The sequence below is a fragment of the Anabrus simplex genome, chromosome 6 (genome assembly GCF_040414725.1).
Source record: "Anabrus simplex isolate iqAnaSimp1 chromosome 6, ASM4041472v1, whole genome shotgun sequence".
Lineage (NCBI taxonomy): Eukaryota > Metazoa > Arthropoda > Insecta > Orthoptera > Tettigoniidae > Anabrus > Anabrus simplex.
The window spans coordinates 258343858-258370440 of NC_090270.1; the positions used below are offsets into that span (position 1 = coordinate 258343858).

At 37.8% G+C, this 26583-nt stretch overlaps 1 protein-coding gene across 2 annotated transcripts in view; it reads right to left on the bottom strand.

The window, feature by feature from the left end:
- The window catches only part of LOC136875964 (uncharacterized), a 672636-nt gene that overhangs the window by 267950 nt on the left and 378103 nt on the right, over positions 1-26583 (bottom strand). For both annotated transcript variants that reach the window (XM_068228419.1, XM_068228420.1), the window contains one exon: positions 26350-26405. In XM_068228419.1, the coding sequence (XP_068084520.1) occupies positions 26350-26405 (56 nt within the window). The remainder of the gene's footprint in view (positions 1-26349; positions 26406-26583) is intronic.

Sequence of the window (26583 nt, forward strand, 5' to 3'; positions counted from 1 at the left end):
CTCTTCAAAGATTACCGATGTCATCCATGCCTTTTTCTTGTGCCTATATTCAGAAGGAAGATGTTGTACTCCCTTGAAGCACCTTGGCCTCCCAAACTTCCCAATTATGAGAGGCTTCAGTTTATCCGTCCCAGTGGAGTTGGTGCACATAAAAGCCGTTATCCGTTCTTTTGAGCTTTTTCTCCCAAAACGCTTATTTCCCTTGAATTCAAGGGTTTTATTCAGCATTAATTTGTAGAATAATGCCGTCTTGTCTGCATTATAAATATCCGCAGGCGAATATTCCTTCAAGGCACCTCATAATGTCTCCATCTGCTATGAAGATGCAACTTCCTTTGGGACACTGTTTTCTCCACCATTTACAACCTTGTGGGAAATGCCATATCTTTCCCGGAACCTACGAAGCCAACCAGTACTCCCCACAAATTCCAGAAATCCAAGTGAATGAGCAAAGGATAGTGCACGCTTGCATAACAATGGGCCATTGAGAGGAATGTTTCTGGTCCGCATTTTGACAAACCACGTATAAACGGCTTTGTCCACCTCCTCATAGTCTGCTGTCCTCATCTTCTATCGTTGTGGGAAAAGGGCAACAGCGTCAATATTCTGCTCTATCTTACTTTTCTGTTTTAGAAAAGTAGATAGTGTTGAACCACTGATGCCATACTTCTTTGCCATTTCTCCTTTTCCCCCACTTTTCTCCACTTCCCGAAATATTTCACATTTTTCTTTTAAAGAAAACTGCTTTTGCTTCTTTTGATACATACTGGCAAAAGAGTTAACGGGCACACTAATACACATGTTGCTTCACGAATGAAGGATAACCAGCGAACGCGTCATGAGACATGAATAAACGGAATGCAGTACTGAAGGCAGAGATGTAAAACCGTAACGTTCATTGGTTGATTGTAAATGTGGCGTTCCTACCCAGCCAATAGCATTACTTCATACGTACTGATTACTTTGAAATCAATATCCAGCTCGACCAATTCCGTACATGTATGGAAAATGGCTACCTAAACCGTATCATGTAAACGCAAATACTTCAATCCATTCAGCTCACCTCAATATTTGAAGACACCGGTATTTTTATTAATAGAAAATTAGCCTTAATTTGCTTTTTGTGTGTAAGAAATTAATTCTACATACAGTAGAACCTTGATAATTCAAAATCAGTTATTTCAAAATCTTGCTTAATTAGATGAAGATCTCGTTCCCGAAATCATGAGGTACAGTTTTGGATGTTAATTCAGTTGATTAATTCGAAATACGGATAATTCATCATTCGAAGAACAATGTTGGTCCCATTACCGAAATTCAGACTTTTAATTCAAAACTGTCTTTACATTTAAAAAAAATAGTATTTTACAGAGTAACTTAATTTCAAAATTTATCCGCGTCATGATAGAACGTGTCTTCCGGAATGTACAGGGTAGCTTTCCGCATTTTCACTCACTTAGGTGTGTCTACAGTGTGCTTCATATTTGCCAGCTTCAAGTAATTCTTTTGTATTCAGTGTTTCAAGGAACACCATAATATCACGTAGCAGGCAGTGTGCGGAGAAGGAGAATCCGCGAACACTGGCCATCCCGACAGTTGGCGAGGTGGTGGTGATTACTGTTTTAAGAGGAAGTGCACATGGCTCATATAATCGATTCGTAAGCACCGAATGATATTGTCAACGCCGATGAAACTGCATTGCTTCTTTTAATGCCAAGCCCAAACAGACTAACGATTTTAAAGGAGAGAACTGCCAGCCGGGTTGGGGTCATTGTACTGTGTTGCAATGCACGCTGAAGCGAGAGACTTTATACCCTCGCCATAGAAAACTTCGATAAGCCACGATGTTGTAATGGTGTTGGGCACTTTCAGTGCAAAGACAGGGCATTTAAAATGCATGCAATACAGTAATCCAATGAATAAAGCACTTGCACACGAAGGCCAGCATAGATTTCTCCCTGTCTTTAAATCATGTTTTTTTTTTTTGTTTTTTTTTTTTTTTTTTTTCCCCATTTCGTGACGTTATGTTCATCAGTGAGTTATTCGAGTGTATTATCTGAATGCTGTAAATGCACCTTGTTGGATACATTTTGGAAATAGCTTTCTCCATGACGCTTTAAAGGTTTAAACGGTAAATCAAAGTTAACTGCATGCAGTAACAGGTCTTAGAATATTTTGTGATGCAACAAGGGTTGGCATTTCTGAATTAAGAGTTGACAGTTAATTCAAAGTCTGATTTTTGCGTCCCAATGACTTTGAATTAACGAGGCTTTACTGTGATGACGTTCAAAACTGGTACACCACAAATGATTAAGATAATCTTCATGTGCTCTTGGGTAGGCAACCCGCTCGTCAGAATTTTGATGCGTTTGCTTACTTTCCCCCGTTTCTTAATCGGGTAGTTTCGCCCGTGTGTTGTACAGTGTGTGCCGCTGGTATTAGCTGTATAGAAATATGTTGTGCGATATACCCAGCGATTAAAACAGGATGATTTTCAATTACGTTTTTAAGAAAAAGGCCACATTTTAATTCGTTATACTGAACGTTCGAAATTCGTCAAAATGAAATATTTTAACACACATTAAATAGGGAAAAGGGAAGGGGCCTAAAAATAATTTTTCTATTTCATTACACTGGCGTTCATTACAATGACATTTTACTGTACATTAAAATTGGGTGATGTGCTCATGAGCTTTGTTAGGAAGTTTGAAGTGTCTTAAAACAGTAAAATTTTTCGCCTGGTGACTTCACAACAGACATAAATTCTTAAAATTAAAATTTCTAATGACATTCACAACGGATAAAATAATATTTTCATGAATGTCAAATTCATCCCATTTGATTAGTTGAGTGTGTGGAATGTACGTCTATGAAAACTTCAGCATTCACTATTAGCATGAATGTCACATGAGTGCTATCAGTTAAAAACCCACAAACCGGGTAATAAGATGATGAAGAGAAATCATCAGTTTTGTCTTGAGAGAGCTTCAATAGAGTTGACTGCCTCTGTTTAATTTGTGAACTTCTATCGTTTTCTGGAAATTTAAAAACAAGGTGTGGTTAAATGGCATTTGTAGAACCTTGTAAACTGTATATAAATTTGTGAATTGCACCTATACGGGTTGTTGAAGATAGCATGCACTAATATGGGTTATTGAAGGTAACATCTGAAAGGTAAAGCAAAGAAGAGTCTTTCCCTTCAATAACAATAATGTATACAAGGTCTCAAACCTCTAAGTATTAAACAAGACATGAAAATCATCAAGGTGATAACCACAGGGACTCTTTTGAATATTATGGAGAATGTTTTCATACATTTAGAACAGTACTTCCACCCCAATTTCAATATAAATGAAATTTCAGAAAAACCCAATACATTATTTGATATCATTCCTGTATATGACAAACGCAAAATAAATAAAAATAACAAATCCCACATATATAGAGATAATATTATATCCCACCAAATATCCCCACCCCATCGCATCCACCAGACCTACCTAATTTATAAGCTATAAATTTCATTTCTGTTCCGTACTGAAAGTGCAATTATAAGAAATAAATTGACAAGAGGGTCCACGTTTTCAATACAATATCAAATCAAATCAAATCAAAATCTCTTTATTTGCAAATGAGGTGTCTACCTCGGTGGCAAATGGTATACTAAAATACATTATTGTCAAGCACTAAATATTAAATTAACAAGAGAAGATTATTTCTCCTATAATACAATATTATACAATTTACGCTAACAATGTTTTCTATTAAACACACAGCTCATCCTTAATAAATTTATATTGTTTACAAAATTCTACTTATAATATCTCCTGTACTACTTACAAATATAGTCAATTGATATACAGTATGTGGAATTACTTCAAATGGTACTATACAACTGGTGTAACATTAATACTTACATTGCATTTATTTATTTACTTCTTCTTTTTTTTTTTTTTTTTTTTTACCCGTTCTGGATCCTAAGTAGCATAACGACCTGCTGCGTCTTAACCAGAGCCCCTTTTGCCCGAAGTCCCCACTGTACTTCACCCCTACAGGCAGTCCCCTCCTTTGGCTGTCCAAACTCCTTAGACCAGGGGATGGAATTAATTTATTCACACACATTTTTTTATTTACAATAACCTGCACTGGTCGAATGCCCTCTAACACTTCATTTATTTTCTCTGTTGCTGTTTATTCTCTTCTTAAATATCTGTATAGATTTTGGAAAAGGATCAAACACTACCCCTGGTAAACTGTTCCACTCCTTCACACCCTTCCCAATGAATGAAAATTTACCCCAATCCCTTCTGCTAAAATTCCTTCTAATTTTATATTTGTGGTCAGTCCTGCCGATATAATTATTTTCCAACTGAAGCTTCTCACGGATATCTCCCCATGCTGCTTCTCCTGTATAGGCTCTATATAATCCTGTAAGTCTAGTTTTCTCCCTTCTCTTACTTAAAGTTTCCCACCCAAGTTCCTTTAACATTTCTGATACACTACTCTTTCTCCTGAAATCCCCTGTTACAAATCTTGCTGCTTTCCTCTGCACACTATCTATTTCTTTTATTAGGTATTCTTGGTGAGGATCCCAAACACTGTTTGCATATTCCAATAATGGACGAACCATGCTCAAGTAACTTTTTTCTTTTAATTCTTTGTTGCATCCTTTAAGTAGCCTCATTATGACATGTAATGATCTGTATGCTTTCCCAACAATGTCATCAATATGACCCTTCCAGTGCAAATTACTTTCAAATCTCACACCTAAGTATTTGCACTTGCCATCTTTTGGGATAACTACCTCATCCAAAGTATATTCAAATTCAGTTTTAAAGCTCCTGTTTGTATAAGTTGTAACAGTTGATTTGCCTCCATTAACCTTCATATTATTTTCTTCAACCCATTGTTGGATACTTTCAAGGTCCCTTTGTAATTCTGAACAATCCTCAATGTTGTTTATTTCTCTATAAACAATTATGTCATCTGCATACAATCTTATTTTTGATGTTATATTGTTCCCTAAATCATTTGCGTATATTAAGAAAAGTAACGGACCGATTATACTACCCTGTGCAATTCCCTTCCAAACTTTCTCTTCCTGAGATACATTATTTCCTACTTTGACTTTCTGAACCCTTGAATTTAGAAATGCTTTTATCCAACGTGTAACCCTTACGTCCAATCCTATTCCCTCCAATTTCTTTAATAATATTCCATGTTCCACTCTATCAAAGGCTTTGGAAAGATCTATGGCTATGCAATCTAACTGACCTCCTGAATCCAACTGATCTGATATGTCCTGCTGAAATCCCACCAGTTGTGCCTCACAAGAAAATTTCTTTCTAAATCCATACTGGCTCCTCATGAACCAATTTTTATCATCACATATCCCTCTGATGTACTTCGATATTAAACTCTCCAGAATTTTACAAACTATACTGGTCAGGCTGATTGGTCTGTAGTTCTCTGGTTTCCTTTTATCACCCTTTCCTTTATAAATTGGTATTATTATAGATTCCTTCCATTCCTTTGGTATTACACTATTATTTATGACATAGTCAAAGAGAAATTTTAAATAAGGCACTATGTACCACCCCATTGTCTTTAATACCTCCCCAGTAATTTGATCACTTCCTGCAGCTTTTCCTTGCTGAAGCAGTTGGATTTCTCTGAAAATATCTTAGTTTGTGAATGAGAAGCTTCTTGTTTCCCTCTGTCTCTCTCCCTCTCTATCTTCTGTTTCGGTTTCCAACTCTTGACAATCATCTACTGAATCTCTAAATTCCCTACTAAATAGGTTTGCTTTCTCAGTATCTGTTAAATAGTGTTCACCCCCTTCTCCCACCATTGTAGGAATTTGGACTCCTTTTCCTTTTTGATTCCTGATATAGGAATACAGCTTTTTCCATTTCCCTTTGTGGTCATTACCCTCTTGAAGTATGCCATTCATATAATTCTCTTTTGCTTCCTTTTTCACTCTATTCAGTTCCCTCATTAGCTGTTTTCTAGTTTCTCTACTCTCCCTACCCTCTTTGATTTTCCTGTTTACTATTCTACATTTTCTTTTTAATTTTCTTATTTCCCTTGTGTAATAAACAGGGTCTGAGGTCATTTTACCCTTCTTAACAGGTACAAATCTCTTCTCTCCTTCCCAAATAATTCCTTTAAATTTAGCCCAAAGTGTATCCACGTTACTCCCTTCACTTATCCAACAACTGAATTGTGATTTAAGGTAAGTCCCAAATTCATCAACTTTAGTTTTTCTGTACAATTTCTTGTCTTGTGTAACCCTCTTATTAAGCCTTTTTAGTACGAGTCCTACATCCGTTATCACAGCCTTATGGTCTCCTATTCCTTCAATTACCTCAGTTTTATCAACAATTTCCCATGGTTTAACCAAGAATACATCTAGTAAGTTATTGAGACGAGTCGGTTCTTGTACTACTTGTGTAAATCCTCCCTCCCAAATTAACTTATTTGCCAGTTTCTGTTCATGGGCTTCACTTGCAGCTCCTTTCCATTCAACTTCAGGCAAATTTAGATCTCCCCCAATTATTACCATATCATTATTATTGTTTTTACGAGTATAATCTATTATTTTTTCAAAGATTTCCATGTCTCTTTCCTCTCTTCCAGGCCTGTATGTTCCTATAATTCCCACCTCCTTCATATTATCACAAACTAATTTTATCCCTAATATTTCATCCCTTTCATTGGTAAACCATTCATGTGAACAGTAAGTTTCCTTCACCAGAATAAACACCCCCCCTCCCTTTTTATCTCCTCGGTCTCTACGATAGACTGTGTACCCTTCTGGAAATACTTCTCTATTACCCACCCCTTCTTTCAACCACGATTCCACTCCTATCACCACATCAGTCACATAAGATTCCATCAATGTACCGAATTTAAATTGTTTATTTACTACACTTTGACAGTTTACCAAGAGCAATCTCAGACACCCTTCCTCCCTAAAACTTGACTGTTGCAATTGGGTAACTTGAAATTCCTTACTATCCTGAGTTTCTTTTTCTAGTTGACTGAGCCAGCTTGAAGTACAGCTGGCTCTTTCTACTAGTTTTCCTGGTCAGTATTATAACTCAAGGGAGTTGCCTGTTTTACAGTACATATCTTAAGATTAATAAAATCTAGAACAATATTTGCTATCTTTCGTTTACCTGAATTGTTTAGATGGAGGCCATGTTTTGTATAACAGTATCTCTCAAAACTGCTGCATTCAATAACTTGAGTATTCCGAAAATGTTTACAAATTTTAACAATATCTGTATTGACCTTGTCCACTTCAATGTTCACACACGAGTCTCTACTCAAATCATGCCTGTGGGGCACGTTCACTACAAAAACATTAGTGTGGGTCAGCTTCCCTAGTGTATGCTTAAGTTGTGATCTTACATTCTTGGCGTAGTCGCGAGCTACGTCGTTTGTCCCACCGATGATAAGCACTGCATCGCCGCTCCCGAAGTTCCTAGTTGCTGCTTCTACGTTTTCCACAACACTGCTGATAGAAGCTCCTGGATATATTTCTCCCGTTGCTGCTATATTCTCGTCGTTAATCACTCCCGCAATTCCCCTTCCTTGGCTATCACCAAACACAGCTACCTTCGCTGATTTAGGCCTAACTGGGTCTTGAATCTGAATTCTAGGCCTAAATTTTAAACTTGGCATGGCAACGGATCGCGATGATTTGGTTTCACGCGCGCGATCACTTTCTTCCAGGATTAAATTATTTAGGGCAGAAAACCTATTTCTAATGTTTATTTCCGGAAATTCAGTTGTAGATTTCTTCTTAGCCGGCCATCCACGAACTACTTGACACCACGGCTCGAGTTTGTTACTTGTACCGGTATATCACTCGAAGAATGGTCAGTCCCAAATTCTAGCGATCGCAGTCTTTCTTTTAATTCTTGATTTTCAACTTTAAGAGTCTCATTGTCCTTTTTTAGAATGTTTATAATTTCTAATGCACTTTTATATTCCTCATCGACTGTTTTCGGTGCTTCGTCAACGCCGTCCCCAACAACAACATTCCGAACATACTGCTCACAAATCCAGTCAACAGTTTCATTAGTTTTTACGTCTCTAGGGCAATTTCCGCACTTATAATGCCACCATCGATCACATGAATCACACAACATTCTATTTTTCACTAATTTTCGACATTTTCCGCACTTTTCGTCACATTTTACGGTTAATTTACTCGGAGAATAAAACACTACGTCGTCATTACCGGGCGCCATTTTGAAAAAAAAATATATCAAGTAAATTATATTACATCAGTCTTGGGACTTACTTTTAAGGGCCCCATACACGCGCAGACTTCTGGAATACTTACCTGCACAGACTTGCCTCCGGGAGGTAAGTCGGAAATATGCAGTTGCCCACACACGCTCAGACTAAATGATTATTTACCTAGGAATTTGAATATGTCGCGCTCAGCTGTTTTTCTGTTTAAGATTATGCGCTTCGGATGGTTGAAAAATGTATGCGGATTGAAATTAATTAGAAAGTCGGTATAGAAGATAAGTCGTTATTTGGACACAATGTAGCGCTCTGCACAAAGAAGACGCGCAAAAAAAGAATTTCAGTTTTCACATTTGTAGGTTATCACATTTACATTTCCTGCCGCAACTCTGAGATGGCACTTTCGTCGCAAAGTCTCCGGCTGAATTCAAGCAGCGGCAGAATGTCAGAGACTTGCCTGCAGACTTTTTGTCGGCAGACTTATCCGCCATACACACAGAGACATGTCTGAAGAGACTGGTTTGCGCAGACTTACCTCCGACTAAGTCTGCGCGTGTATGGGGCCCTTTACAGCCACTCAGTGGCCATCTTCACCCAAATAAAAACAGATGATGTGATAACTAAACCATATCTATACCATACAGAGACAATGTTGCAGGAATAATTATAACATTAAAATATATATAACAAAAATTAAGGTTATGATCTGCTGGTCATAATATGACGACTTTAAGTTGACTTAGGACCTCAGGCAAAGAAGTAAATCTGGAACCTGATGAGAATAGAAAGAATAAAAGCAATGTTCATGAAGAGGATTACCAGAGTCGGAAAGACAGCGCCATCCCGGATGGTATACGAAATGATGCGGGAGACGTATTTCATAGAAGACATACGATCACAATTATACCTACAATCAACGGAAGCAAGCAGGGCACTAGTAAACATCAGGGAAAGGAAGAAAAGTGAAATCGACCTCGACTTCTACGCTTCACCAGCGATGACGGACGATAGATGGACTAGAGAGTGCAACACACAACGCCACGTGATAACACGACTCTCCATACATGGGTTTCACCACAAGATATGCGTAAACCAGAAGTTCCATGAGCCAGACGAAGATTGTAAGTGCATTTTGTGTGGACAGACGTGTAGTAGATATCACATCATAACATGCACGAAAAGAACCAGGGCAATTACAGACTATAGCAAAGACTGAAATGTGAAATTTATTTAATGCTCAAACTTGAGTGTACATTTCTCTATTAATTAATAATAGCCAAAATAAAGAATGAATGACCAAACAGAAAAGAAATTTAAAAGGAGAAAAATTATTTATAAGTGAAATGTAAATGTACTGAAATGTATAGTATATCTAATGTCTGATGTAGAAGAAGCACTGTAATTATTGTAATGCGTCTTATGTTGGTCAAACAGGCAGGAGCTTCCATACAAGATACTTGGAGCATGTTAACGCCCTGAAATATAACCGATTTTCAGCAATGGGACAGCACATGGGTGATACTAACCGTAAGGTCACTAATATCAACCAAGACATGAAAATTCTCAGTTAACGGTCCCCTGCTCAATATTACAGAAAATTGTTTTATTACTCTGGTACTGTTTTTCAATCCTAACTTCAATCTAAATGAAATTTTAGAGAAATCAAACATTTTATTTGACCTTTTAATTCCTATCTTTAGTAATCATGTCTCAGACAAAAGAAATTCCTTTTTTTTTTTTTTTTTTTTTTTTTTTTTACTGTACTATCTATATGTAGGGGATTGATGTGCGTTTTGTACAATCGAGAAGAACAGATTTGTTATGTATGTTTTGGATGTAATGGCGACTGTCAATAAAAGGATTGTTTATTTAGTTTAAATTGCTATTTATTCAGTACACTGTCGCAGTCGCTAAAATCCGTTGGTTAAATCTGTAAACTAAACCTTCAGAAGACATTAAATGGAAAGAAACAGCACTATAACAATTTTCAATGTAAATGGAGATGTCACCAGCCTTGCATCTAGATGGAGAAAACGGAAACGTTCAGTCGAATTGTGGAATAACAGATTCTGCTAGAAAACAGGCAATTTACCTACATTCGGGTGGAGAAGGCTTGCAAAACATATTTTATTCTATCCCTGAATACAACACTGCTCCTACAGGTACAGCTGTCTCATGACATAGCTCTCATAGTGCATTGGCACTGCTAGTGGCTTCAAATAGCCTATGCAGTGGCCTCCACGGTATGCACTAGCCTTGCGTCTTGGGTGGTGTGCTAAGTCCCAACTGACAAGCCTAACTTAGCACACGAGGGCGAAACGCAGGCAACCAAGAATGAGTTAGCTGGAAAATTTATAATGTCCAATAACGGACCATTATATTGGTATTATACATTTACTCATTCAGGACAAATATTTTAGGTTCCTTATGGGAATCAACATCTACATCACATATGAAGTTGGCCGTGGATGTATTAGTGATTTAGACTACAATTTTCTTACAAATGACAAGAAAAACAGGAGACAACGGGGAAGACCACTTGTCTATTGTCCGGGGTACCCTTTGTATTACTGACTTGGGATCTACTTGCGATATTATTAACCAAGAAACTTGGAAAGAATTTAAAAGGAAGCAGGTAACCAATAAAGTAAAATCAGTACAACTGTTGTAGTTATTGAAGGTAGGGGACCACCTATTTTGGGATGTTCCTCAGCTACAAAACTACAAATATTAATTTCTGAGGTTAATCAGACGGTGGTTTCTGACACATCGAAAGTGGGCAAAATAAAGAATTTTCAGCTTAAATTATCAATCGACACGGCAATCCCACCGGTTATTCAACCTTTGCGGAGGGTGCCAGTGGCACTGAAACAAAAAGTAGCTCAATGTATCCTTGATCCGGAACAAAATGACATAATTGGAAAGGTTGAAGGACCATCAAAATGGGTTTCCCCTCTTGTACCGATTCCAAAAGGTGACAGCGTTAGAGTGCATGTCGATATGCAAATGTCAAATAAAGCGTTACTTAAGGCTACCCATCCCTCACCAACCATGGAAGACCTACACCCTGGAATTAGTGAAAGCAAATACTTTTCAAAGTGGATATTAGGTCAGCTTTTCACCATTTGGAATTTGGGAGATTACCACATTTAGCACACATTTAGGCTTATACAGGTTCAAGCGGCTAATATTTGGCTTGAATTGGGCAGATCCTGAGTTCCAAAAGATAATGAAGCATCTGATAAGGAACTAGATTCCTACAGGAGTTTATGTATTTATTGATGACATTCTGGTGAATGGGGTAACTAAAGAAATACATGATTCAAGATTAAAAAAGGTTCTTGAAGTTTTCGCAAGCATGGTATTGAATTGAATGAGGAAAAGTGTGAATATGGTAAAACTTCAATTAAGTTCTTGGGTCACATCATATCAGCAAATGGCATTAGGCCTACCGAAGACAAAGTGGCGGCTCTAAAGAATTGCGGAAGACTGCAAAATGTGTCTGAGCTGAGAAGTTTTCTAGGACTACTAAACTACGTAAGTAGATTTACTCCTAACATATCAACCATGACAGAACCACTGCGACAGCTTACACATAAATCTGCACAGTTTGTATGGAAACAAGTACACCAAGAGGCTTTAAAAAAAAAAAAAGTACTTACATCTAGTTCAGTTTTAGGATATTTCAACCCCAAGAACGAAACGGTAGTGATGGCACAACGAAACAACGAAGCAATCCCATGCATAATTTGCTACGTTAGTCACAGCCTGTCGGACGTCACACAAAAGTACTCTCAGGTGGAGTAAGAAGCACTTGGGATTGCCTGGGCGTGAGCGTCTAAGGATTTTCTTGACGGGTAAGCAGTTTTGCCTGTATACGAACCATAATCCACTAGAGCTAATTTTTGGGCCTAGATCAAAACCCTGCACACGAATTGAACTTTGGCTTCTGAGACTCAGATCTTTTTGACTTCCAAAAGTCCATATTAAATATAATTAATTTTTCATCAATGGGTATACCTACTACCGCCGTAGCGGTCATTTTGACCACTGTATTAAGTATCATAATAAAATGTATTATAACACGTATCTCTCATAGAGATATAATCATCTATTTATAATTATCCTATCAACAACGGCAATCTTGAAAAGCACAACAATGGAACTCTGATATATTACGAATTTTATGAGCATTATGTCCGCTGCGTCTCCGGTAATGTTATCAGCTTATCAGAGTACAGTAAAACTGTGTCGTAAATCATCAGTTGTTGAGTGTATTGCATGAAATTCCTGAAGAAATGTCCGATGTAGAATGTGGTCCGGATATAAAGGACCTAAAAAGATAAAATGCATACGAAAATTACTACTAGTCGAGTGATAACTCGGAAAACAGTGATTCAGATCACGCTGAAAACCGGTTTATTCAGGCTGAAGGTAAGTTCATATTACTATTATTATAACTATCAGCATAACAAGTTTGGTGAAATTCCTTGATTTATACCGTATTCAAATTATAATAATGCCTGATATAGGCTGAGTACTGACGAAATTTCAATTATCGTACTACAGCCGTAGAAACAGTAACCCGTAAAGCAAGGTATCATAGAGGACGCGACAACCAAGGTAAAAACCTCCCACGGCCAGATAATGTGCCATTAGGTACTGATGGCATCAGGGAGTGGACTGTAGCAGACTGGGAAGATGACACCAGGTTGTATTGCTCTCCATACCCCTTTGAAAGGAAATCCAGCACTTACTCCATATTCAAGGCGGTATGTTTCTAACGACAGTGTAAGAAGTGCGTGGCATCTTTTATTGATGCATAAATACTGACACTCATAAATCAATGCACATAAACAGAGGCAAAACGATAATAATGTAACCGTGCGCATCGAGAACAAAAATATAATAATTTCAATAGCAGTCAAAATGATCTCATCGGCGGTTCCAGATGTGCCCATTGCATCTCGTAGACGTTTACAAAATGGGCCGAAGGAAGGTATGGCCCACTCGATTTAAAAGAATATACAATGAATATATAATACGGTGTATAACAGAAGGCCATGCATCTCTGGGAATGGACATATACCGAAGGCGGTGCGCAACAGCGAAAAGTCAAGTAGATTGTTTTGAAGAAAAAAAAAATAGAACAGAAGAGATTGTTTAAAAACTTACTTAAAAAATTGAATCGTGGGAGTGAAGACATAACTTGTGATCATGCAACATATTGGACGAAATTGTAAAAGATTTGGGAGAAATTCCTGAAGAAGAGGCTATTTTCATTGAAAAGGAAACAGCATAATGAACTTAAGAGTGAAACCAAAATTAGCTGAAATATTATGGCTTAGTGAGATGGGATTAAATACGCTCAGCGGAATCTGAAGAGCAAGCCTATCACAACCGCAGAAAGGGACCGTACGAACTGCATTAGAGAAATATAGACGAAAAGAAGACTATTTTATTGATACAGAAGCTGGAAGAAGAGTAACTCTAAATATTATTAAGCAACTTTTGAAGATTTTTCCCCGAGATAGCTGATATATATAATACGTAATTTGAAGAGATAGGAGTTTATAACCCAAAGGAAGAATAAGAACAGTAACTGAGAGAAATATTAATCTCAGATGAATTTTATTTTGACAATGTTCTTCTCGGGAATATTTATTTTTGTTGCCAGCAGAACCAACAAGATGATGAACTGCTAAACGTGCAAGATGGACCAACCTGGAGAGAAGTATCACCCAACCAGATAACCAGCCCGTGATGAGAAAGGCATCATCCTACCAGATGACCGGCCCGTGATGAGAGAGGAATACTGCGCACCAAACTTCGGTTCTGAACGGGAGGAGGAGTGATGGTCAACCCCAGATCCAGACCGCAGAGCTAACCACATGATGGTCAAAGATGAACAACTGGCACTGGAGTAACGAGGAACAAGCTAAGTCTTTACATTTAGTAGCGTAATTCTTGAATTATATATATTTCTAATTTGGTATATGCTTTGAAATTGGTGATACAAACCATCTAATTAAGTGTGCAAGTGTGAGATATTTAAGTCTTTAATGCTATAATAAGGCAGTATAGATCTAGAGTTATATTTACTTTGCAAACACATTACCGCATTTTGGTGAGATAAATCAGTGAGGTAGTTGAGAATATGAATGAAATGACTTGACATAACAGCTGATTGCTAGGAGTTAACAGATGTTGTAAAATTTCGATAAATCTCGCATTGAAATATTCATGGATTACGCCATAGATGGACCGCGCGTCAGAAGTGGATAATTTATAACTATGTACTCCTTGTACAGCGATATTGTAGTATTGAAAACTCATTTGGGGTTATGCATCATAACTTTATTGAGAAGTGTTTTGTGTGATATGACATTGTGACATATTTATCAAAGCGATATATGTGTAATCGCGACGTTTTCATATTCAGGGTTATGTTAATTAAGGTGTGATATTGAATAGTTGAGGTGATGTTACTGAATCGTAAGACGGTGAATTAAGAGGATATATTATCTAATACGGAGGATTATATTATGATTTACGATAAATGCAAGGAATATATGTGTTGAAGAGAGTAGAATGTCACATTTAAAAGGTAAGGATCTTATGAAATGATGCACATGCGTAATAGGAAGTACACTGCAGGAATGACCAAAACCAAGGTATGAATATTGAATATTGACTTTTAATTGAGATTTAGATGAAGTGTTATGTTAAGAATAGATGTGTTGGAAGCATGAGTATTCTATGACATATTCTCGAACCGTATTAATGCCAGATGGAAAACATAAAATATATATATACGCGGTAGTGTAATCCCAAAGCATAAATGTGTCATATTCATCTTTACACTGCATAAATGAACCGAGTAACTTACACAGTAGGGTAATGATTGGTATATGAAGAATTGAAAGCATATTGAGCCTTGAATATATAAATCAAGAATTATGTGAATATACATAGGTAGTTTATTTATTTTTAGAACAGTGTTCATTCGAATTTGCATTTTATGAGAGGTTAATATATAGGGAAATGATAGACTAGGAGCTGAATTTAGTAGGCATTAGGGATGTAAAGCCTTAGCATGTGAGTCGCTACTAAATAATATCCAAGAAGAAATCCAAATTAACTGGGTTCAGATTTTATTCACTTTTATTCACATTTTATTCATTTGATTCAACTTTTATTTAGTTAATCTGTACAAAATGGTGATATACTGTATAGTCGATCAAGAGACTTTGAGACAAGATTACAATATGAACTGCAATTAGATAAGGTGTTTCCAGTAACATTTAGGATGTCCTGGGATCAATTATGGACAACAATATTTATATTTTGTTTTCATTTCGGAAATGATTGAAAATAAGTTAACGTTACATTTTATTTTACTTGGAATTATTTATTGTATATAGTGATGTAGGTTATACAATCATAAATCTAGTTTCATTCCTTAGGGCATTTTTCTAATTAAATAAAATGATTATTATTATTTTATAATAATTTGTGAGTGATGATTTTTAGTCTTAGTCTTACTCAGTCCTTTAGCTACTTTGTAAGATAAATAGTTAATTTATTGCGTAGGTATTTGAATGTGATTTATGATGGAATTCCAACGTTAGTACTTGATATAGGCGAACTATTACATACTACTGCGTCTTCAGGTGGACTTGTCTCTTCATGAATTCACGTAAAGCGAAACTAAGTGAAAGATTTTCAGATTTTTCATATGAAATGGTATACCCTGAGAATACATTGAGCGGCCAGGAGTTATTTTGCAAACCGCTGCGTAATCAGGTGCACAGGTATACAATATATTCTGGTGGTTCTAGTGTTAATTCCAAAAAAACCTTGGGAATGAATAGCTGCTGATATTTTGGATCTTTTCTAATGGGGTACAACTATTGATCGTGATGGATTATTTTAGCCATTTCATGGAAGTGACAATAACTAAGTAGTACTGACTCTAAACGCATAGTAAAGGCCCTAGATGGTATTTTTGCAAGATACGGGCATCCTGAGGTTCTCTCAACAGAAAACAGCATGAACTTCGTCTAGGCAGAGACAGAAAATTACCTGCAACAGTGCGGAATTCATCACTACAGAGTTACCCCGTTACACCCACAAGTAATTGGCACAAAGCAAACAATGAACCCAGGGATAACTCAATGACTACAGATTGCCAATGCCATGAAATCAGATTGGCAGTTAGAACTAAACAAGTACCTACTGATGTACTGGAAACCGAGCACCAGACTACAGAAGTTAGTCTGGTGGAGTTACTTTTTAACAGAAAATTGAGGGATAAATTTCCGGTCTGGCCCCATACAAAACAGGGAAAAAAACATTAGAAGAGATGGTGGAACGAGACGTCATTCAAAAGTTTAAAAAGGGAGAATATGCAGACATTATTTATTTACCATAAGTCTATACAGAGTTTCCTCCATTTGACAGACCTTATACCTACCATAAGTAAGTGAGCAAATGAAAACAAATAAAACTAGGAAAACTAACAAATCTAACATCTACACAGAAAAGGGGAACCAAGGCAACTTGGCAACTCAGAACATTATATAATTACTGTGTCTTCTCACTTTGCTTACCCTTTCTGCATCACTGATGTCCACTTCACTGAAGTTAATTTTGATTCTATCCTGTATAACTTCCACCACCTTATAAATTATGTCGACTTTGTTTTTTTTTTCCTGTCTTCCTGCACACCATATATGAACATACATTTCTTCATGCGTTCCTTGCTGCTGGTTTCTGTTTCTTTCTTCAGTTTCGATACTTCCTCCTCAAGATTTTTATTTTCTCTCTCAGTAACACAATTTCCTTCTCATTGCTTCCCACCTTGGCCATTGAATCTTCCGTATTTTCTTGGATCAATCTCGTCATATTTTTGAACTCCTTAGATTGGTCTTGTAACATTTCTTTGATCTAGTCAAATGGGCAGGCTTTTTTCACTACCTCCTTAACCTACGAGGGGTCGCGTGCCGTGTGTAATGCCAGGAGTCATGTACTGTCATTTCGACCAGAAATCAATAAAACACCAAACGTTTACTTACTATGCTGTTTATTGTTACAATAATATAAGATGATACTCTTTAAATACAGACAAACACTTTTAACATAATTATAATAATGAGATTACCTTTTGCTGATGAAATTGAAAATAAATATTCAAGTTCTGTTCATGGAAAATACTTTTAAAATTATGTTTAATTTCTTTTAACACACATCTAGACAATGCTCCTTCTCCCTCTACTCAGTGTATGGTTGAACAGAACGAAGACAGGGAACGTGAGGAGTCGCGTGCGAATGAAATTACCGGACAGCCAGCTTGTCACATAATGAAGGAGTGGAGAGGGATAACAGTGGTGTGACAGAAGTGTGACGAGTCAATTGAAAGGTGCTGAGGGGTAGGCAGTATAATAAAGAATGTTCGTGGAAGGATTGATCAAAATAAACAGAAATGGTTAAAACGACCAGACGCGACCCCTCACGGGTTAACCACCTCCTTAATCACTTCAACGTAATCCCAGCTAATATTGCCAGTGTTATTTGGGCTGGGGTTTAATTCCCAGAGATGCCAACTTTCAAAAAAAGGCAATTCGTAATGCAGCCATTAGGGCAGGGCGACGGCGGTCGTAGATTCTTTTTTCAGAGATCTTACTAACATATCATTGAAAAATCAATGAACAACATACAATTCAACCAGATGTAACCTATTCAAAGACTGGCATATAAAGAGTGTATGATTCATACCTGCTAAAGTAACAGGTGACCTGCAGTACATATCTGAGTGGAGGTTGAAGGATCATTTCTTTTGTTGAGTATTGTAGTTGCTCCCTTAGCCGCTTGTAATTCCTGTTTGGTAAACGTACACTGGTCACATGCTTTCTCTTTTGATAACATGTGCATCCTCTGCACTAACAGAGCACTTAACAGTTCAGAGTTCATATTGGCACGGAATTCAGTCTTGTTCTTCCTCATCATGCCCATCTGAAAAATCGCAGCTACACACACTACAAAACACGTGTGAATGAGATTTCGAGGAACGCAGTAAACGGCCATTCTTTCGAGTATTCCTCCCTAAATTTTTAAAACTATTTTCAGTTTATTACTAGCGTCACTAGTCACAGTAGCATCATCACACATATTTTCCTGCACAAGAAATCGCTTCATTATTTCAAATCTTTCGCATTTTGTAACACACGATTAGCATATATCACAGAAGAGCAATATATGTAAATTTGGCAACCAAAATCACAATTAATAGTTCTTCAACAGTCACGCACACAGTATTCACAATGAAACTGAGTTTGTCACCACTTTGCTGCCAAAACAAAGACAAAAGAACTTGCATAATTGCATGGAAGTCTGATTATGTGATGAAGAAAGACAACAACTCCGCAAGATATACCACTTCACAGGTGCCTATTTTTCCGGTACTGGAAGCACACACTGTGTTCGGTGCATGAAAACTGGAAAAATTCTTAAACGAGGGACAGGAAAGGGGTATAAATGATTACTGAGAAATCCAAATATTCTGAGAATTCAAGATGTAATGGCATTCCTTGTGTTTCCTTTTGAACATTTCATACACTTGGATTTAAAAATAAACAAAAAATCGTAATTTGTGGTGTGCGATTCGTAAAGGCGTAGTTATTATGGGTAATTCGTAATTATGATTGAATCGTAATAGTTGGCATCTCTGAATTCTGTGCCCCCAATAACCAGTAGCACAGTAATCATAGCTGCCACCATCTTTTCCAGATCTTCCTTAAACACCACTCCTTTAGTTGTATTCTGATTCATTCTCCCCTGCCATCTTCCAATCACGGCCCAATATTGCTCTACTCCTATAATACTTTTCGGCACTCGCCACTCGGCACGTCTGCTCCCGCTGCTTGCTTCGGCTAGACTGTACACGGATATTAGACATGGGGCTCAAGAAAAAAAAATTATCAGAGAGCGACAAGGTTTCGATGCGTAACCCAAAAGTAAACAAAATTTCAACCACATATGGACCCACACCTTTAAAAGACGTCAAGAAGAATGGCAACTCTGTGACAATACAGACTTCGGATGGTAGACAAATAACTCTCAACTCTACCTTCTTCTGGCCTTCTCATGAGCTATTGCCTGAGGATGAGTCGGAGAGTGCGGAAGAGCTGGCAGAGGAACCAGAAGAAGAAGAAAATACCATATAATCTTGAGTACCACCTGCACTGTTTTTTTCGAAAATATAGCTTCCAAAATTAGATGCAGGTCTCATTCAAAATTTTGAGAAATTTATCTTTCCGAATGCGCATAAATCGAGCATCACCGGCGGTGCGGCTTGGCAACTGCTCTCTCCGCTCTCAGTATACGCTACTTCCGTGTTTGGCGTCAGTCTCACGCACGTTCTCAGAGTATTAACATGAATTCTCGAAGTGTTTGCGATCTTTTACTGCAAGTGAGAAACTGAAAGTAGTGGTAGTTCGGGAAGCCGAAATTATTGGAAATCGTGCCGCCAGTAGGAAATACGATATTGGCGAGTCGTGTATTCGCGATTGGAGAAAAAAGAAAAATGTACTATTAACATGTAGTGGTGATCGTAGAACTTTGAAATGCCAGTGGACAGGACTGTGAATGTTAAGAGTGCTGTAAGTGTTACCATTAGAACAGGTGGTAATGAAAAACAACGGTGTACGGTAATGTTGTGTATTATAATCTATGATCTTCATCTCCATATTGACGAACTACACAATTCGAAATAGGAAGGGATTTCCACCTATCAATACTTATTTGTTGCACTAATTATGCTACAGTACAGGTTTCAACCCCCTACTTAAGGTCATCTTCAGGTGAACAATACAGTCAAATCTGTATCATGTAGCTATGATTGAGATTACATTGTCTAGGGAATGTCATATGATAATAAACATTTGGTCACATCCAAATGGGGCATGTTGAAACGGGAACTGGCGTGTATGTAACTATGTGGGACCAATGCAATTGTATGTCTATTATGATATGCTTTAGGTCCTAAAATCAGTTTATAAAACACCTATCTACTTAAAACTAACTTAAGTATATGAAAGATAAATACAATATATGTAGGAACACTTCATACACATGAACGTTCATGTCTTACGTGTTGTTCAGTTCATCAGTTGACTTCTATGTTCAAGTCTTATTTACATAGTTGTACACTTGGTTGCTGTTTGTGGAGTTTAAATGATATGATTTGCTTGTAAAATTGTCACGTTGTATGTATAAAACGTTCATGTGTATGAAGTGTTCCTACATATATTGTATTTCTTTTATATACATAAGTTAGTTTTTAGTAGAGATGTGTTTTATAAACTAATTTTAAGACCTAAAGCATATCATTACATACATATAATTGCATTGGTTGCACATAGTGACATACACGCCAGTTCCCGTTTCGACATGCCCCATTTGGATGTAATAATAATAATAATAATAATAATAACTTAAATGTTTCCACCTTTTCAACACAATATATTCACAAAATTACAAAATTATACGGTACTAGTTTCGACCCATCTAAGGGTCACCATCAGCCGTATTGGAGCAAAGATCATTTGTGGCGAAATCCTAAGACAATATTATTTTAAAGAATAACAAGTGAAATGAGATGTTATGGTAATAGTTAATAATACAAGGAATATACATAATAAGAGGTTTTTAACAAAGAATAAAGTATAAATGGGGTGTTGTAAAAATTATAATCATGGAAATCAGTAAGTTCTTGTTCACCTAATAGCGTGTTGGGCCTCCTCTGGCCCTGCAAACTGCAGTAAGACGCCGTGGAAGTGAGTCGGCAAGTCCCTGGTAATCCTCTGGACACAGCTGACACCAAATCGTTTGCAGAACGGCCAATAATGCTGGTCTGTTCGTGGGTGCAGCCTGCATTCCAGGACATCCCAGATATGCTCGATAGGTTTATATAGGGGCTCCTGGGTGGCCATGGCAATCGTAGGACCTCCGCTGCATGTTCCTGGAACCATTCCCGGGCGTCATGGGAGCGATGTGGCGGCGCGTTATCATCTTGAAACACTGCAGAATCGTCTGGGCGCTCGAAGGCCAAAAATGGGTGGAGATGGTCTCCGAGCAGCTCAACATACCATGTACCATTCAAAGTCTCTTCCAGAACAACTAGGGGGCCCATTCCATACCAGGAAAATGCACCCCAGACCATAACAGAGACACCAGCGCCCTGCACCACACCTTCGAGGAAGACGGGATCCATTGCTTCATGTAGTCTGCGCCATACACGGTGCCTCCCATTGGCATGGTGCAGTTGAAATTGTGATTCGTCCGATCATATCACGTTACGCCATTGTTCCAGTGTCCATCCCTGGTGACAGGCGACAAATGCGTGTCGTCGTGCCTGATGACGTTGGGTTAAAAGTGGCACCCGTGTGCGGCGCCAGCTCCCAAACCCCATAGAACCCAGGTTCCTATGGTTGTCCACTGAGAGACGTGTCTAGCACGGCCTGTGTTGAATTGACCCGTGATTTGTTGCACGGTTGCCCGCCTGTCACTACTGACAATCCGTCTCAGATGTTGCTGGTCACAGTCATCGAGGGTGGCTGGACGGCCAGTCGTTCGTCTGTTATGGACGGTGACACCCGCATTCAACCATTCACGATACACCCTGGACACGGTTGATCGGGTGAAGCTGAATTCCCGCACCACTTCCGAAATCGCACTTCCCATCCGTCGAGCACCGACCACCATACCCCGTTTGAACGGTGTCTGCTCACAACAACGTTCTATGTTACACCTGTCACATACACAGTTACTGCTCACAAGGTCTCCTATAGAACTGCCGCTGGCACAGGGTACGTGTGGAGCGCAGACACACACCTGCGCATCAGTGATCCGCTATCCCATGACATTTGCTCAGTCAGTGTAATCATAGCTTCATGATATAGATGTGAATGTATTGTTCAGCTGAAGATGACCCTATGTAGAGGGTCGAAAGCGGTACTGTAGCATAATTACTGCAATAAATAAGTATTGATAGGTAAAAATCCTTTCCTATTTCTAATTGGATGCAATAACAGCGTAAGTAGACTTAAAGTTATTTTGAAAAACAGAAGCTTGAAGTTTATAAATGTTCTGAGTTAAAAGTAATATTAGGAATCAACCTGAATTTCATTTAAGGACATTTAAAAGAGCCAGGAAATGTATTTCCCAAAGAATTTTATTGATCTGTTAGCTAATAAGAAAGACAGAGTTATTTAAAATTTCATTTTATATGCTGTTATTGCATGAAGAACAGGAATATTATATTTTGCCATACACCAGTATTGATCAGGGAGTTAGGAAAGCATGATCGCCCACTATAGAGGAACAAAAGTTGCAGTTTATTCCACCTCAGTTCTCCACTATGTCTAAACTTACTAAAATTAAGAACAAATTCCTAAAATAACCAAAAATGTGTCAACTAAGAAAGGTAAAACCATTAAATTTATTCTTTATTTAATATTCACCTTTTACTTCTTTTTGCGTGTAAAGGGCCGAGAGAATTTTGTTATAGTACTCTCTCAAACTATGGTATTAGGCTACGGTAATTGCTCCCCCCCCCCACAACAAATAGTTGAAATGTTATAAAATTAGCAACATTCCTTTCTGAACAACTTTTATTCCTTTTTTCATTTGCAAAATGATTCTCTAAACCTAAAAGAAAAGAAAAGGAACAAAAACAGATCACAAAGTATATAATTGGGATTTAGACATTGTGTGTCTAATTTGAAATACTCAAAATGCATCACTGATCAAAATCAGGATGATTCATCTTCATATGCTGCATTAGCAGACTCATTACACACAGACATAACTTTCACATACCACTCAACATTTTTTAAGTATTTCATTCGTGAAATAACATCAACCCTTTTGTCTGCTTTTACACCACACTTTCTTACATCATGAAGCCTCAAATCATCAAAACTGAGCAATCTATCATTCCTCTTTATGAAGATAAACGACACACAGTTAGGAGTGTAGGACTGTGACTCTGATACAACACCATTATGGTAATAATGTCACACAAACTTTTGTATCACGAATCTGTTGCTTTTAGCAGAAGGCATTCTTAGAAACATGGGTCAAAGTGCTGATGACCAGTCCTTTATTAAATGTGACGCCACAAAACCTTCTCTTCCACTCGCTGACATCTTCTCCAGCCAGAGAACTGGCGGCAACTGAATGTACCACTCGTGAAGCATGCCTCATACAATAACAGCGTAGTGCATGGTACCAGTTTTAGTGAGCTCCTGAACTCTAGCGGCATCCTAGCGAACTAAGACCTGGACTGGATTGTGGTGAAGGGACAAGGAAATCTGAAAACAGTATTCATGGAATAACAGCATAAGTAGACTTACGCTGTTATTGCATTTAGCTCCGCAAATGTAATATTGTGTATTCTCGCCGACGGAATCAAATTGCCGCCGTACATTGTTCTCAAGCGAAAGACGCTTCCTAAAAAACTACCTGCTGGTGTTATCGTCAGATCTCCGAACTCCAGCTGGATGGACAGTTCACTTGTAGAAGACTAGGTAAAGTGTGTCTGGCAACCCGCCCTGGTGCATTATTGGGACAAAAGAGCTTGCTTGTTCTCGATAGTTACTGCGGCCACACAACACATCAAGGATGGGAAAACTGGCCTAGCAGTCATTCCGGGCGGGATGACGTCTATGCTACAACCACTGGATGTCTGCGTGAACCGTCCGTTTAAAGCAGCCTTGAAACAGCTCTATACACAATGGATGGCAGCTGATAATCACACACTGACACACTGACGCCAACTGGTCGTAATCAGCGCTCGGAAGTTCAGCTGCTGTGTTCGTGGATTTTGACGGCTTGGAATCGTAAATAATCGTAAATAATCTTGACATCACTCTTTTTAAAAATTTTGTTCTTTCAAAATACGGGTGCGGGTCTTATTCGGTGGCGGGTGGTATTCGAGATTATTTGGTAAACCACAGAAGAAAGAAGAAGGGAGCCAAGAAGCGGGACTAAGACGAAGTCAATGGGAAAGGAAACCCCTGAGACTTTTGTCAGACTATGATTTTAAAAAAAAAAGTGATGTACTGTACTATCGATATGAAAGGGATCGATGTGTGTGTTGTACAATTGAGAAGAACAGAATTGTTGTGTATGTTTTGGATGTAATGGCAAGTGTCAATAAAAGGATTGTTTATTTGATTTAAATTGTTATTTATTCCGTACACCTATATAATCTCTTTAAATTCTCCTCTCAGCAGCAGTCTTTCTTTCCACATCCTTCAGCCCCACTTTGGACACCCCTCCTCTCCTTCACCCATCCCTCGATTACACTCCCTTCTTTTACCCCCACCCCTCCTCTCCCTATCTACTCCTTTGTTTACATTGCCTGCTTTCTACAAGTCAGTGCTTGTTCCCTATGCACTCCTTTGATTACATGGCCTGCCACCTTCTTCCAACAAGTCAGTGCTTGTTCTACGATCAGACATTAGATACACTGTACGTTTCACTTCTTTTTAATTTATTTTCTGTATGTTCATTAATTCTTAATTCTGGCTATCATTTCCAGATTTACTTCTCTGCCTGAGGTTCTAAGTCAGCTTAAAGACAATATTATGACAAGAAGATCATAACCATAATTTTTGTTGTAATACGTATCTCAACGTTATGATTATTCTTACAACATTGTCTTTGTATGGTATACATAAGTCTTGGTTATCGCATAATCTGTTTAATTTTTATTTGCCTGAAGATGGTCACTACGTGACTGTAACTAGTCCCAAGACTGATGAAATATTATTTACTTGATGTATTTCTTATAAGACCCACCTTAGTACAACATTTCCCTCACTTCCCCTTCCTTTCCTCCTCACTCACATCAGCGGACATTTGAGCTTTACTCTGTATGTAATTAGTAGAGACTGTGCTACCGGAGGTGAGTCCTGCAAAACACATTACTCATACACTTTCGTCCAACACTGGTTCAAAGCCCCATTAAGTTTCTTCTTTGCTTACCCTTTCAGATGCTATCTTAAACTACCCGCATTGCCAAAATTCACAAATTTATATACAGTTTACAAGGTTCTACAAATGTCAATTAACCACACCTCGTTTTCAAATTTTTGGAAAACAATTTTACAAATTAAACATAGGTAATCAACTTTATTGAAGCTCTCTCAAGAAAAAATTGGCAGCATTATCAAGATGAAAAATGTCACTTTTTTAACACACATCAAACTTCATAACACAGCTCATGAGCACATCATCCAGTTTTAATATATAAGTTCTGTCACTGTTTTATGTATATATACACAGTCTAATGCTTTGTCAGTTTTTTATTTTATTTACTTTTTTGCAAGTTGCTTTACGTCGTGACGACACAGATAGGTCTTATTGCGATGATGGGATAGGAAAAGGCTGGACGTGGGAAGGAAGCGGCCGTGACCTTATTTAATGTGCAACCCCAGCATTTGCCTGGTGTGAAAATGGGAAAACACGGAAAACCATCTTCAGGGCTGCCGACAGTGGGGCTCGAACACACATCTTCCGAACACTGGACGCACTTAACAGACTGCAGCTATGGAACTTGGTTTGGCAGTTTTTAGCTATAAGTGGCTTAGGATCATTATTATATGATTGAAACTAGTCCCACGTGATATATATAAATAGTCACAAATAATAAATATGTATTTATTAGGTGGAATCCTTATTTCTAATTATTGTAATTGTATCAATACAGACCAAAATGAAGATAATTGCATACGTTACGATGACTTAAGCACAGGGAAGTTATGTGGAAAGAAAATTTATTAAATAATTAGCAATATCAATAAAACTCTGATATTAAGTTTGACAGTGGATAAGCATTGATGATTATAATTCATTTGCTACTGCTCACATAATGTTGACTTTCCCTTATGATCTCCTCAAATGACATTACTCTTGGAGTTAATTTTTATTCCTCTGCAACAAAAACTAATAACTCTGAAATAAATCACTCCAAATAGCAATTATGACTAAACTTAAAGGTATCAATGCAAAACTCACTCGATTGACTTGGTTGGGAAGATTGGTAATGATGACTTTGTCAACATGCTGCACTCCTGGGAACAGAAAATAACAGAAGTCAGAAATGAAAACACACTGTCACAGGTGAACAATATAGTGGAAGTGGAAAGTGTTTTTGAAGACTTTATTTGTAAGGTATGATATAATGTTTTATTTGTAATGACCTAACATGTAGGCCCGGTTTCTTCAACGAATGTTAAGCGTTAACACTGC